The sequence below is a fragment of the Rhododendron vialii genome, chromosome 2a, assembly GCF_030253575.1.
Source record: "Rhododendron vialii isolate Sample 1 chromosome 2a, ASM3025357v1".
NCBI classification, from domain to species: domain Eukaryota; kingdom Viridiplantae; phylum Streptophyta; class Magnoliopsida; order Ericales; family Ericaceae; genus Rhododendron; species Rhododendron vialii.
The window spans coordinates 13,594,855-13,610,551 of NC_080558.1; the positions used below are offsets into that span (position 1 = coordinate 13,594,855).

Sequence of the window (15,697 nt, forward strand, 5' to 3'; positions counted from 1 at the left end):
AAACCCCGCATAAATTAAAGCTTATATCACTTCAACAAATAGAACCAGTAGCAGGAAAAGAAAAACGTGGGAGTGCAAGTGTGTGCTTTGTGTTCTCGGGGGATACGGTGAAGAAGGTGGAAGCCTGAGTGCAGCCATTCGTTTGCTCTAGCCTACAGCATATTCACGATATTGTTAAGTCGCCAGTTGTCCCGAAAGCTTAAGTTGTTAGAAAATGCGGATCAAAAAGGAAAAAAAAATTGTTAGAAAATGGACCCAACAATACATATCAAGCTTTCTAACACCCTCTCTCATGTGCAACCTAGTCTTGCACGTGAATATACAAACATCGATACATATTGCGATAGAATACAAATGGGAGAAACATAATGCAAATTAACAGGAACCAAATGTAAATAGAGAGAAGCTAGACCTTTTGCAACCTGAGCTCTAATACTATGTTAAGTTGCCAGTTGCCTCAAAATCTTAAGCTATTAGGAAATAGGCTCAACAATATATATCAAGCTTTCTAACAATTGGCACTGGTTTTGCTCTATGTTTTTGGGCTCTCATTTCCAGCTGCGTTGAAGGGTTTTGTTCATCAAATTTGGTGAGGTCTTTCCTCTCTTTGGTTGTAATTTGTGGGATACACCTTAGGGTGTTTGTGTAATCCTTGAATCTCTTTGTAAACCCATTTGTGAACTTTTATTGATAAGTTGATAGCGGAATCGGACTTCAGCCTGTGGATCTACCTCAAATTTGGAGGAACCACGCATCTTCAAGTACTTGTTCTCTGAGCTAATCCAAAGGAGTCGAAAAATGCTAATCACTTGAACTCTTGTTACTCATTCCGCACACATCAGCATGGGATTCTTCTAATTCGTGTGAACGAGCACATCTTTTTCTACCCTCCGATTCATGAAGAGGCCAAGATCGTGCCTTCATTTAGCGTTCGTCTTTTGGATGAAAAACATATGTGTAATAATTTGATATCGTGATTTTAGAGATGAATAGTACTATTGCACCTCTCGCACAAACATAATATTGTAGCTGAGACATAACTTTTGTGAGCTTTCTACACCTAATAAGATTTCACTCAACAAGATTCTCCAATAGAATGACCATTCCTGCTAAAATAAAGCTAACCAAATCACCAAAACCACGACAACGAAAACGTAGCGAAAACAGTTAAAAGTAGAGGAAAGACAAAAAAGGTGTTGTGTTACAAAATCTCGAAAGAGTTAGCATCCAAAAGAAACCATCACAATAAAAGGGAAGTAAAATGATGAGCACCAAAGCTGCTGCAAAAAAAAAAAAAAATGAACAAAGACGAGTCATGTCATGTACATTGAATCAAGAAATGTAGAATAATTGAAGAACCATCAAACATAAAACTAAACCCACCACTTCCACAACCGATTTCAGATCAAACGAGAGAGAGAAAGCAAGAAGATGTTCTCCATAAAATGATTTACGAAATCGCCAAAGAACTTAACATATTAATACAGGGCGAGATAGAAAAAGCAAACCAGAGTGTCACTTGGGGGGTGATGCATTCCAATTCGCGTGTTTTTCCTACTTAACTGAACGATTCGTCACCAACCACAATAAACCCTAAAATAGCTACAAATACCAGGTCTACCACTATCCTTACAGAAGACCGAAACTAGAGGATTGCGAAAAAGACCAAAAAACCGCGAAGCCAAACAACAACAAAGAATTGAAGCAAAGCAGGGGAAGAGGGGAAAAAAAAGAATCGCTTCCCAAGCGAGGATTTCGTTTTAATGCAGGGGAGATTATAGCAATGGTATTAGATCTCATTCTTTCACGAATTCAAATATCCTAATTAATTTGTTGCCTCCATAATGATGACACATGAACCTTCATGGGACAAGATGAATGTCAAAAACAAGTAGGTCTGGTTACTATAAACTTCTGGGGCACGGGACCCCTACACAGTCATTACGGAGTTGAACATAAATTACATCAGGAATAGAACTGAATCTAGTGGTAAATCCTACATCCAAGCTGTGAGAGCTTCCTTAATTAGCCAAAATATATGTGCAAAAAATGGCTTCACGAAAAACATGTTTGAGCGTCGCTGATGGAAATCTCTGCAATCTGAAATCAAACTGTTCATCAGGTGGATAGCAATACAATTCTCTTGAAATATTAGCTAAACAACTTCCACATCTAAATTCGAGATTTTTAACTCCTCCCCTAGTTGTAAAAAAATCCCTTGTACCCCATAATTCTTATGCAAGAACTGATGCAGCTCCAATGTCGCGCTTAAATCCCTTTATAAACTGGCCAGTCCAGTCACGAATAATTCCTCCAGCTACAGCTTTACCCATGTATACCTCCAATAGCACCATCAGTACTGTTTAACATGAACCTCTCTGGATTAGGAGGGGTCCAACCCACTCTAATTTGAGTAGATTAAATAACCTGTCGATAATAGGACCTGGGTTTGGCGAATTGGGCTCTCGAAAAACTATAATTTTGATTAATCCAGAATGACCAACGCGCAAAGGAAACATGAATGACCAAGGAACCCCAGAAGTGTGGGTGATGTTGGATTTACAATTAATTAGATCAGAGCCAAAAGGGGAATGAATCATGAGTGGTGAAAAATTGGGAATAGTATCTGGAACAGAGAGGGAATGTCAAATATCGATGGCTTTCGGACAACCTCACAAAAACATGGTAAGCATTTTAAGTCACGCAACTCACGCCAGGACAGAGGTGGCAGGTATCATCAGTGATGATATGTCCGAGGAAAAAATTATACTATTAGTCGCCAAATGTTCTTGTGCAGCGAGCCAAATAAAATTGGAGATCCTGGGATTAGAGTGAACATTTCCAAATCCAATTCTAATTCCAATCAGTAAAAGGGTACTGATATCTTTAGCGCACAAACGGTAAGCAAACTTACTACTAGAAAACAAGCCATTGGAGAGTATGACCATCGAACCATTGGAGAGTACGACCAGACATCCCTAACGAACCACGGTCAAGGCAGAAGCGATGACATTCAAAGGTCCTTCAACATGGTTACGAAAGGGGGCAATTATCAAACCAGAAGGAAGGGTTCCTACCCCCTCTAACGGAAATCGGAACACCCTGCCGATATAAATCAAAACCTTTTCTTAGGCTACGCCAAACGAAAGAAGGTCTATGTCTAGTGCTGGTGAACTCACCATAATTATTCTTGAGAACCTTAGCCCACAAGGAATCGTTCTCTCTATCCACTCTCCAATTCAGCTTGGCAAGGGCTATCTTATTCGCAAAACCAGCTGGCCGAATCCCTAACCCTCCCAAGTGTTTAGGTTTTGCCACTTTATCCAAACCCGCGACATGGAGTTTTTTCTTATCTGGAGTGAAACCCCAAACGAAATCACGGTTGATCTTGTCCAATCTGTTTGTTGGTAATGGATTTCGGAAGAGCATTTTAGAATGGGCAATGTAGGAGGGAATCTCTTCATTTGACACTCTTGATGAGAGTACTACGACTAATTATGGATAAGCACTTTCCTTTCGAATAAACACTACAACAATATTATCTAGTACCATTTCATAAATTCTTTGGGCTTGGGATGGGCCGGACACCCATGGGGAGAGTCTAAGAGAGAAAAGAGGAAGAGAAAACCTGCAATACAAAGCATGATAATTGTTAAACTTTGAACCTTCAGGGTAGGTAGGTTTGGAACTTGGAGATGGAAAGCGATAGGAAGGAAAAATAATATAGAGCAAAATAAGAGGAAAAGTTAAGGTAAAATTGGAGAGAAAATTAAACTTGTGTTTTAAACTTTCCCTTCTTTTTCTCTAGAAACCAAAGAATGAGATATAAAAAATTTAAATTTTTTCCTTCTTTTTCATTTTTTTCCCTTGAGTTCCAAACAGACCCTTAATTTGTGATACAAATTGCTATGGATTCAGGATTGAGGAAGTCAAATGTAACTAGACCTAACATTTTCGAGCTGTGGTAATCCTTTTTCTGAACAAAAACTTGAAGCCTATTTGAAACTTATGGAAAGAAAAGAAAGTGTGAGAAAAATGTGAAGAAACATAAGGAAAAATGTACTATGCTTATAACTATGTTTTCTTATTTTTAACTTCCTCCGTCCGCGTTTGTTAATTCACAAACATGTGTTTTTTAAGTTTCACAAAGAATATCTATGTAGTCACATCAATGTGCAAAATAAAGTGAGTTTCTTTTCTTGCCCTTCTTTTTTTTTTTGTAGTTACATCAATATTTAAAACCTCACTTTTGAGCTAAATTTTTTATTGAAAGGCAAAAAAATTATTATCTTACACAAGCAACATTATTTTTCCTTCTTAATTGGAATCCCCAAAATGAACCAACAAAGGTAGACGGAGGGAGGGAGTAGTCACTTTCTTTCCAAACCAAATAAAGGGAGGATATTTTTTTTTTAATTTTCATTTCTTTTTAACATGTTCCAAATAAGAGAAAAAAAAATTTACAAAGCTTTCGGTAAATAAAATTTACGGAGCATAATTTCGTCCGTTCATTTTGAACAATTCAAATTGAAAACGAATTATTATCGATCAAAATTTAAAAACAAATATCACATATCGCTGACGGGTGAGATTGCGCAGCAAGACTTAATTCACGGAGGAGCCACTCTCTCCAAACAAAGCCGAAAGAAAAAACTTTGCAGTAGTTGAGAGAGAGAGAGAGAGAAAAGTGTTGGGAACAAAGATGGGGATGGTTTGGAAAGAGCCATCAGGCTCAGGCGATGCCAGCGGCAACAGCAGCGAGGAGCTATCAAGTTCCAGCAGCTCCGCCCAACAAGGCGGTGGCGTTAGGCAAGTTTTATGGGGTTTTCGGAATTGTGGTTACAGTCAGAATCTTAAATCCTGTTTCTGCACAGTAAAACTTGCAAAACCTAACCCGACATCCCAAAGCTCCTCTTTTGACTACTCCAATTGGCACCATTGAAACTTCCTTTACATAGAGCTCAACTGCTCCCCTTATGTTCTGAGCTACAGTATAATTTTAAACGGTAGCCTGCTCAGTTCCTCCCAATAAAAGTCACATTCAGCAGATTTCATCTTACCATGGTACGCGTCCAACACTTCAGGAATCTCATCCTTGTACTTAATCACATACCTCCGCAAGAATTCGTTCTCTCTACAGATCAAAACTGCTGACAACTTCACATTTTCTTGAATCTTGTTTCTTGACAACAAAACTTGCACAACCAAACACCTTGGGATGATCCTCTTCTCCAAACTATAAGTAAGTACTACAGGCCTCCTTGACAACTGCGATGGGCTCCAATGAAACTTACTGACGTAGAACTCCACCGGGCCTCTTATCACCTCCTCTGACCTGGATATGAAAGAGGGGTTGAACCTAAAGATATCAAGGGTCTCCTCATCGGAAAACCCCAAGGTTTTGTAAAACATAAGTTTGTCCTCCCAAGTCGATCCAGGGCAGAACAACATTGCACTAACAACATTTTTAAATGCCAATGACAAAGGGTCGAAACCCATTTCCATTGCAGTGGACACAACCTTAATAAACCTGCATGGTTTTGTACATGTTATTACACGGCCACCTATCACAGCCATCATATTTGAAATCTGGGATTGGGGGATGCCAAGATTCCGCAATGTTGACAGATTAGGCACCAATCTTTTCGAGGTGTTGAACAGAATAAATGGGTACCTTTTAATTACCAAAACTGCATTATCTCGAGAACCAAACGAAGTTATGAGAAACTCAACTATTGGGACAAGGTGATTCTTTAAGCTTCGTGTAAATAACATAGGGCAGGTGGTGACCACACCAAGGAATTCAGTTTTGGACAAGCCAACCGAACGAAGGAAATCAATCTTGGGCTTGAGGGTTTTCTCAACACTGCAGGAGAGAATTCTGGGGTATTTGGAAACCATGGTTTCGACTTGGGTTCGTGAAAACCCATAGTCACTCAGAAGCTTTAAGACTGCATTTGGCTTCTCCGAGGACTTACATAGAACACGAAATCGGTCGTGAAATTATACTAAGCACCAAAAGAGTCCTAGAGGGGGGGGTGAATAGGACGATCGATTAAAATTCATGTAACCTCCTATCTTAATCCATTAATCAAGTTCCATGCTATTCTATCAATTCAACAACTAAAGACAATAGCAATAAAACTAAAGAACTCGAACGCAAGGATATACGTGGAAACTACTTAGGGTAAACTCACCCTAAGCATAAAACCACGGCCTAATCTACCAAAATGCTATAAATCAAAAGGTTTACAAAGAGAATACACATTAGGAATTACCCACAAGCCTCTTATGACACCTAACTCCACTCTTTGATATAGCTCTCCGAGCCCCTTCTTGATTCCATAGCCACCACGAGTTCACCACCTCGATCTCCGGGTCAAGCCGGCTCCGGAATCATCCGGCCACGTAGAGTCATAGGCAACAATGTATGGATTTAAAAAGGAGATGAAGTTTTTTGTGAAAAAAACAAATCAACCTAGAGAGAATACATTGAATATTAGAGTATTTCTCTAGGATGACAAAGGATGATCAAATACTCAATTTAGATCATCTCAAATGCATAAGCACACAAGGGATATGAGTGAAATTGATTTTCTCTCTCTAAAGTGGGCTAATGCAAGAGAGGGTTGCCCTAAAAGAGTGAAAATTCGGAATATATATGTGCTGAACCGAAACCTAGAGCTAGCCAATGAGAAACAAACACGTCGGGCGCTAGCGCACTGCTGGGGCGCTCTTAGGACGCGAGCTGGCGCTAGCGCGCTGCTGGGGCGCTCCGCAAGCGCCAATCAAACTCTGGCATTTAAAATTAAATCAAAAAATCAAGAACACTTTGAATGGCGCCACCAGAGGGCCCTAGCACTCTTGGGGCGCATACAAGAGCTAGCGCGCTGTTAGGGCGCTCCGCTAGCACAGCGTTCTGATCCCTTTAATACCTTAGAAAAATTTTCTTCGTTCAAGCAAGGCCAGCAAAGCTTTTCTCATGCCTTAGAAAATTTTCTCCATCACCCACCAATGCAAACAAAGAAAACTAATGCCATGGAATTAAAAGGCGTGGTTACTGTATTGAAGTTTATGAATAAAACTTAGAAGAGATGCATGGAAAATATTATACTAAATGCATATGAATGCATATACCTCTTTCGAACATAATCTGAGCATCCTTCAAGGCAAGAGCTTCTCAATAATTCTTCATTCACCAGGCGGAGTATCTAGACAAGATAAAATAAAAACTCTCTCCCAAACCCAAATGAAAAAAGAACAATACAGACTCCAATGGTTTTGACAAAATCCGGAAAATGCCAATCATACTAACAATCTCCCCCTTTGGCTTTTCCGGGACAAAACCATTTAAACAACAAAAGCAATACATGGAAACAAATCCTAAGAAGTTTGAGAAACTTCTAAAAACTCAAATAACTAGGCAATGAAGCTTCCATGATAAATACCAAGATCCTGCAAAGGTAACTCATCCAAGAACAAGCAAGCAAGACAGGGTATGATAGCTACAAAATATAGTGCTACGGAAATAGAAACAATTAACAAAGCTATCACATGGAAAGCATAAGCAACAAGATGAGCGTATCTAAAGAAAATTACAAGATCGAGGCATAAGCTAAGTAACCATAAAGCTAGAGCAACTTCTCCCAGGCTTTCAAACCAAATAACTTCTCCCCCTTTTTGTCACGAAAAAGGCAAAAGGGTGGAACAAACACCCAAAAGCTCCCCCTCACACCAAGCAATGCTCATAAATCAAGCATTCAACCACATAAAGCAAGTGAGCATGCAACAAGATAAAAAACACAAGCTAGAAGCATCTTTTAGCCAGAACAAATAAATACTCCCCCTTACTTAATACCAACTCAAATGAGCACCCAAGTACAAAGATGATCCAAAAAACATATGCATATCAAATATTCACTTTTAAACGTCATACCCAAGCATAATGAAGGAAAGCTCTTGGAAATCTTAGACCCATTGAAGACACAAAACACCAGTTAAGAACAATGCATATTATGAACAAATACTTAATCATGCCATCGTTTCAAATTGGATTGGAGCAATAAAACCAAGATGGGTACCCCTCAATGCCTACACTCCCCCTTACTGTATGAACCCCTAAAATGAACATTCAAGCATTCCTCCACACAGAAGGCTCAAGCATGAAATAGATTCAAATTCTCCAAGCATCATACTCAAGTGCAAAGTAAGGAATTATGTGAGTTGAGTTTGAAGCGATAAGGGTACCAAAGATTGCATAGAGCTAAGCATAACTTAATCATGTTATGAAATAAACCATGTTTCAAAAGAATTCCATGCTCTATGCTATCAAGCTGAACAAGTGAACTCTGTGAGGGTGGTGCGAGATCCTTATAGAAGCCAAGAAATATCCAAAACGATTCCCGAGGAGAATTCACACAAGCTTGATGAAAGAAGTCAAACCATAAGTCGTTTGGACCTAAAGACTTCACGCACAAACCCCATTTCGCATTCTTATGGACTCAAGAGACACACACACCTAGGATGGTGCAATGATTAGGTAGCCATTCGCCCTAGGTGCGAGATCACGAAAAGAGGGTGCACTAGAGCAACAACCTCAATTCTAAAACTAATAAATCACAAGAAGGGGGTGCACTAGAGCAACAACCCAAGTCTAAGGATTACTCATAATTTTTGTTTTTCTTCTTTCTATTGTGTTTGATTTTTTTTTATATTTTTTTTTTCTTTTTCAAGATAGAGAGAGGAAAATGAAAGATAATAAGCAAAGATCTCACTGTTTTATGCACAAAGGGAAGCTTTCACACTAATCCCTAGGCGGTCCCTCGAGTAGAATCAATGGGGGAAAGCATCTAAAGGTAAACCTCAAACATTTGGTCAATCTAAGATCAAGACAAATAGAATTCAACCGAGAATAGAAATAAGAATCCTTAGACACCAAAAGGACCACGCCCCATGAGAGTGTGTACAAATAGCAAAGAGCATGAGATTCAAGCGAGACAATGAGACACCTCACAATATAATCAAATATGAACAATTCTATGGTCACAAGAGGTGCCTTCAAGGCTCAAAGCTCAACAATCAAATAATACCGAACTTATCCTTAAGCATGATACTTGGAGAATATTCAACGCAAGCATGCAATCATACAGACAAGCAAGCACACCCAAAGGCATAAAAGGCGAGACAAATGCAAAAGAAAAAAATAACAAAAAGAAAGGCAAGGCAAAAGAAAAATACCTAAAACAATGAGACACATGCACACTCTAAACATGATAATGAAAATAAAACACACAAGAGTGTCATGCTACCCAAAACAACTCAATCACGAGGAGGAGAACCCCTAAACTCCCTAAGAGTATCTAGAGGTTGTGAGGCACATAAACCATGAGCAACTTCTTTCCAAACATGATTAGGTTTCTTATGAACACGTGATGCACCATTCATGTTCTTAGCATGCAAAGTCAACTTATTAATTTCCTCAACAATGTAAGATGATTGTGTTGTAAGATGAGTCAATTGAGAAAGAAAATCATCATTTCGAGTCTTAGGAGGAAAGCAAGTGACGTTATGAGATCGTTTCACATTGGATTGACCAAGAGAGACACTACAAGGGACAAAAAGATTCATAGGTCTATGAGTTTGACCCTTACGAATCTCCCTTTTCAAACGATAGCAATATGGTCAAATGTGACCCTCACTCCCGCAATGATGACATGTGAGGACTCTCTTTTTAAGAAACGCGTGTACTATAGGTTTTGAGTTGCTAGATGAAAGAGAATTAGCTATGGCTTTAGTACTCACAAGTGTCTCGTTTACACTAGACTTTGCATTGCTAGAAAAGGAAGGATTCATTATAGTTTTAGCGCTTACAAACGTGATTTTCTTCTTAGGCTCACTAGACCCCGTTTTAAGGGATGGTGGATCTAGGAAACCTAGACCACTCTTGTCTCTAAATGTAGGCGTCATCTCGGCAATTCTAGTAGCTCCACAGTCATTTCTTTTAATGGCTTCGCTTGCCTCACTAAGGTCTCTCTCAAGCTGACAAATCCTAGACTTAGCCTCCTCAAGTTCTCTTAATCCTTCTAACCTCTCTTTCTCTATGATGGCAAACTTATTGGCTAATTTGGCATTATACTTCTTAAGCTCATCTAATTCTTGAGATGTATTAGTTAGATCTTCCCTAAGAGACATTTTCTCCTTTTCCACTATTTTAAGACAAGTTTCCAACTCTTTCTTTCTCTTTCCTTGTTTCATAAAGTCTTCATACATTAGGTCATAGACCTCATGAATGGATTCTATCTCATATTCCTCTCCTTCATTTTCAACATTTCTAATTATCTTTACTTCGGCACTTGACTTATCACTTTCAATGCTCTCAAGACTAGAAGAGGAGGAAACAGACAAGAGTTTAGGAGAAATGGGTGAGTCAACGGTAGCCACTAGCACGGAGGCACTAGAATTCCATTCACCTCCTATTTGAAAACCACTCTCACTATCATCATCTCCACTATCATCATCCCATGTGACTTTAAGACCCTTTTTCATCTTTTTCTTGAGGGTGTTAGCACACTCGGATTGAATATGCCCAAAACCATGACATTCGTGGCATTGGATTCCTTGTGGCTTTCTAGACTTGTCAAACGATGGCCTCTTATCATCATTTCCTAGAGTGTTTTTCATAAGATTAGACGAAGGTTTATGGGACTTACCTAGGTCATTCCTTCTCTTAAAAAACTTCTTAAATTTTTTAGCAAATTTAGTAATCTCTTCATCACTCAAATCATCATCATCTTCACAAGTCTCCGAGGTGTCCTCATGCGCGGACTTAAAAGCTATACCAGTACTAGACTTAGAGGGTTTGAAATCAGAGAGGTGGTTAATCTCAAAGATTTGAAGTTTTCCTACAAGCTCGGCAAAGGTCAAATTGTCAACATCTGGACGCTCTTCTATGGCGGTGACCTTAACCCTAAACCTCTCGGGAAGAGACCTAAGGATTTTGCGACACACTTTGAGATCGGAGAGAGGTTCACCTAGACTATGAAAAGTGTTAACAAGTTCGGTTAGCCTAGAGATGAAACTATCAAAGGTTTCCTCATCATGCATTTTAAGTTGTTCAAATTTCGTGGTGCACATTTGAAGCTTAGATACTCTAACTGTCTCTATTCCCTCATGAGATGTACGAAGTATTTCCCAAGCCTCTTTGGCCGTGACACAAGAGGAAATACGTGTGATTTCATTTCTAGACATAGCACCAAAGATAGCACCTAAAGCACGGTCATTAGCCTCACAACTCGTATTATCACCGGAATTCCACTCGGATTCCTTTTTCGCTCTAATCACCTTCGTGATGGCATCCTCGATTGTAGGTTCTTCGTAACCATACAGAACAGACCTCCAAACCCTAATGCCTTGAGATATTAAATGATTTTTCATTTTTGTTTTCCAAAGAGCATAGTCACTTCCATCAAAATAAGGTGGTCGAAAATTAGAAGCACCCTCCATCATGGAATCTCTATCCATAGTGCAAAAGTAGGATCTACTCAGGCAATTATACCAACAAAGAGCAGCCCGCTCTGATACCAAATGAAATTATACTAAGCACCAAAAGAGTCCTAGAGGGGGGGTGAATAGGACGATCGATTAAAATTCATGTAACCTCCTATCTTAATCCATTAATCAAGTTCCATGCTATTCTATCAATTCAACAACTAAAGACAATAGCAATAAAACTAAAGAACTCGAACGCAAGGATATACGTGGAAACTACTTAGGGTAAACTCACCCTAAGCATAAAACCACGGCCTAATCTACCAAAATGCTATAAATCAAAAGGTTTACAAAGAGAATACACATTAGGAATTACCCACAAGCCTCTTATGACACCTAACTCCACTCTTTGATATAGCTCTCCGAGCCCCTTCTTGATTCCATAGCCACCACGAGTTCACCACCTCGATCTCCGGGTCAAGCCGGCTCCGGAATCATCCGGCCATGTAGAGTCATAGGCAACAATGTATGGATTTAAAAAGGAGATGAAGTTTTTTGTGAAAAAAACAAATCAACCTAGAGAGAATACATTGAATATTAGAGTATTTCTCTAGGATGACAAAGGATGATCAAATACTCAATTTAGATCATCTCAAATGCATAAGCACACAAGGGATATGAGTGAAATTGATTTTCTCTCTCTAAAGTGGGCTAATGCAAGAGTGGGTTGCCCTAAAAGAGTGAAAATTCGGAATATATATGTGCTGAACCGAAACCTAGAGCTAGCCAATGAGAAACAAACACGTCGGGCGCTAGCGCGCTGCTGGGGCGCTCTTAGGACGCGAGCTGGCGCTAGCGCGCTGCTGGGGCGCTCCGCAAGCGCCAATCAAACTCTGGCATTTAAAATTAAATCAAAAAATCAAGAACACTTTGAATGGCGCCACCAGAGGGCTCTAGCACTCTTGGGGCGCATACAAGAGCTAGCGCGCTGTTAGGGCGCTCCGCTAGCACAGCGTTCTGATCCCTTTAATGCCTTAGAAAAATTTTCTTCGTTCAAGCAAGGCCAGCAAAGCTTTTCTCATACCTTAGAAAATTTTCTCCATCACCCACCAATGCAAACAAAGAAAACTAATGCCATGGAATTAAAAGGCGTGGTTACTGTATTGAAGTTTATGAATAAAACTTAGAAGAGATGCAAGGAAAATATTATACTAAATGCATATGAATGCATATACCTCTTTCGAACATAATCTGAGCATCCTTCAAGGCAAGAGCTTCTCAATAATTCTTCATTCACCAGGCGGAGTATCTAGACAAGATAAAATAAAAACTCTCTCCCAAACCCAAATGAAAAAAGAACAATACAGACTCCAATGGTTTTGACAAAATCCGGAAAATGCCAATCATACTAACAGGTCGGATAACCCACAGGAAGTGATTATATCATCAATTGTGAAAGAAAGCACATCGTTGGTACTAGTGCTGCTATCACAACTTAAACTAGGTAAATTCTGTGAGCTCTGCAGATGCAATGATGAGGAAATACTTCGATTAGGTATTTAGGTGAAACTACCAAATCTACCTTGACATGGGTAAGTGATTTATTGGGTTTGCAAAGTAAAGGAAGCATTGTGTTGGGAATCATTGCATCAGAAAGAGGAAGAAAAGGGGATGAGAGATAATAGTAGTAAGAGGATACTGATGATACATCCATAAAACTTGCAGATTATGTAGTTTTTGTTGGGTAGAAAGTGAAACGCAGCAAAAACAAAAAAGAACAAAGAAGAGTATCGAATCTGACCCACCTAGAATCGGCAACTGAGAGGAAGAGAGAGTAGAGTAGAAGACTAGCAAGATTTGTTACGAATATCTATCGCAATATATATACAGTACAAAGGAGCTTCGTTTTTCTTGTTCCGCATGATGCCATATAAGAGAGACGAACCCCAAGTCAACTCAGGGGTGTTTTCGGCAGTGAAATTGTAGTTTTTTATTTGTGGTTAAAGTGTTCTTAGGTGTTTTTCCGATAGTGAATAAGTTGTTGAGAAATGTCAAGTTGTTTTTCGATAGTGAATAAGTTGTTGATAGTTTGTGAGTAGACTTATTGAAGCAAAAACAGCATTTGTTAACAACTTTTTTGTTAGTAGAAACGAGATAGGAAAATGTTGAAACTTTTTTGTTAGTGGAAACATACAATAAAGTTTTTAGTATTTTTTGTTAGTGGAAATAGGTATTAAGTACTCCTTTCGTCCCTAAATAAATGTTCGACGCGCAAATCTTATCTTTTAAAAAGATGTATTTGTTTGGTTGACAAATTTAATTGTTTTTCACAAATAAATAGATAGCAATGAGTTTTATTAGACTGTGAAAAAAAATTAGATTTTTTAACGAAAAATATGCATTTTTGGTAAGGTCTAGATTCGCGTGTCGAACACTTATTTAAGAACAGAAGTAGTACATTATTTTATTTATACCTCCACAACCCTAGGTGGTTATGATTACCCCAAAACGGGAAAAAAAAAAACCTAGGTGCTTAACCGGGTGTTTTCACTAATTTTTTGGTTAACAAGTTGTGATAAATTTGCATGTTGTTAACATTAATTGAGAAGTTTTGCATCCTCATTTCCCCCATTTTTATTAGTGTGAACAAGTGAACAACTTATTTTTCATTAGTGGGAACAATTATTTTTTACAATTTATTCGTTAGTGTGAACAATTGGTAATTTTCAATGAATAAATTGTGGTGCACGATTTATTCATTAGTGTGAACAACCCAGATTCCCACAGGTTGAGCCAAGGAGGGTTGCAATTGACTCTCACAGGGCTTTGGTAGAGGTTAAAATTTTGGACAGGAGAAGGAGATATAATAAAAGGGAGATAAAGAGGTGGATATAATTATAGGGATGATTATTTTAGAATTTAATGAGGGGTATTTAAAAACGGGAGGGTTCAAGGGACATCCAAAAAAACACCTAAAAAAACACCCCAAATCTCAATCTCATAGTTTCCGATCAAATTTTTATGATCCGAACCGTTCAATGTGTGCAGAATGAGATTTTAAGGGTGCCAACGATAAATTAGCAAAAAAATGACCGAGAAAGGCTTGATTTGAGCAGTTTTTATTTGAATCGTTCAATAAAAAACTGTTCGAAACTGTTTGGATCAAATCCTTCCTGGTCATTTTTTTGGTTGATTCCTTGAAAGTACACTTAAAATCATGTTCTGATTACATTGAGCGGCTCAGATCATTAAAATTTGATCGGGAACTATGAGGTGTTTTTTTAAGTGTCCCCGGAACCGCCCCGATTTAAAAATTACTTGGTTTGTTTAGGTGTTTTAGAAGGTGGATATGAGGCGGTGAATGATGTACCATTGTGTGATATTCCTAGTTTGCCCTTGGATTATTTCGTCTCTCTCCCTCCCTCTCAGAAAAACCGCACACCATCAAGATCAATCCCAACATCTAAAACGGAAAAAATATCAAACAGTTTTATTTGTCTAAAATGTCGTCTTATTTGAATTTTTTCAATATTGGTCTATATTTCTATACTTTTTCGATGCGTCTCATGAGACGAACAATTAATCCCAAAAGTTACGATGAAATGCTAAACAAAAAGGGGAAAAAAAAAAAAAACCAAAATAAGTTTTAGATTATAAATTTACAGGAACGCAGCCTCAAGCTCAATTTTGATTTACTCTGCCGAAACATCTACTCCAGGTACGTAATCTGTCATTTTTTTAGAAAAGAAAAAAACACATGAATGTGTAAGCCTAGAAGGCTCAACTCGTCCGAATCGTTGCCTCAAATTCCAGCAATGGGTTCACGAGTGCAATTTTGTTCATTCTTCTTATAAAAAATGTGAACATTACCCTCCCTCTTATTAGTTGAAATGATATATGCCTTACCTCTGCAATACACTTTTTGGTAAAGCATGATATCACATTGTGATAATGTTCACCCAAAACTCAACTGGAAATGCATTCATCCGGCCAAAATCAATTACAGAACCCTTTCTCCGGCCGATTGGGTTCTTGTTCCAAAATCACACACCCAATCAAAACAATCCCAGAATCAAGAAATCCAAAATCAATTTCTCGTTCCTGACGATTCCTTTCTCCAGCCGCAAATCAGAAACCCAAAATCACGGAAAGTGTCATCGGCAACGACTTAAGGAAACCGGAAATGAACAAGTTTTTTTTAATCTGTCGG

General features: G+C 38.6%; 2 protein-coding genes across 2 annotated transcripts; both read right to left on the reverse strand.

Annotated features, from left to right (window-relative positions):
* Positions 1 to 4,823: 4,823 nt before the first annotated feature.
* Positions 4,824 to 13,346, reverse strand: LOC131316912 (transcription termination factor MTERF6, chloroplastic/mitochondrial-like). Its single transcript, XM_058346430.1, has 2 exons — positions 12,903 to 13,346; positions 4,824 to 5,994 (listed from the first exon to the last, which is right to left on the reverse strand). Exon 2 carries the CDS (start codon positions 5,899 to 5,901, stop codon positions 4,987 to 4,989), a length of 915 nt encoding a protein of 304 aa, XP_058202413.1. The 5' UTR covers positions 5,902 to 5,994; positions 12,903 to 13,346; the 3' UTR covers positions 4,824 to 4,986.
* On the reverse strand, positions 9,682 to 11,520 carry LOC131317158 (uncharacterized). Its single transcript, XM_058346729.1, has one exon. It carries the CDS (start codon positions 11,518 to 11,520, stop codon positions 9,682 to 9,684), a length of 1,839 nt encoding a protein of 612 aa, XP_058202712.1.
* Positions 13,347 to 15,697: the final 2,351 nt, after the last annotated feature.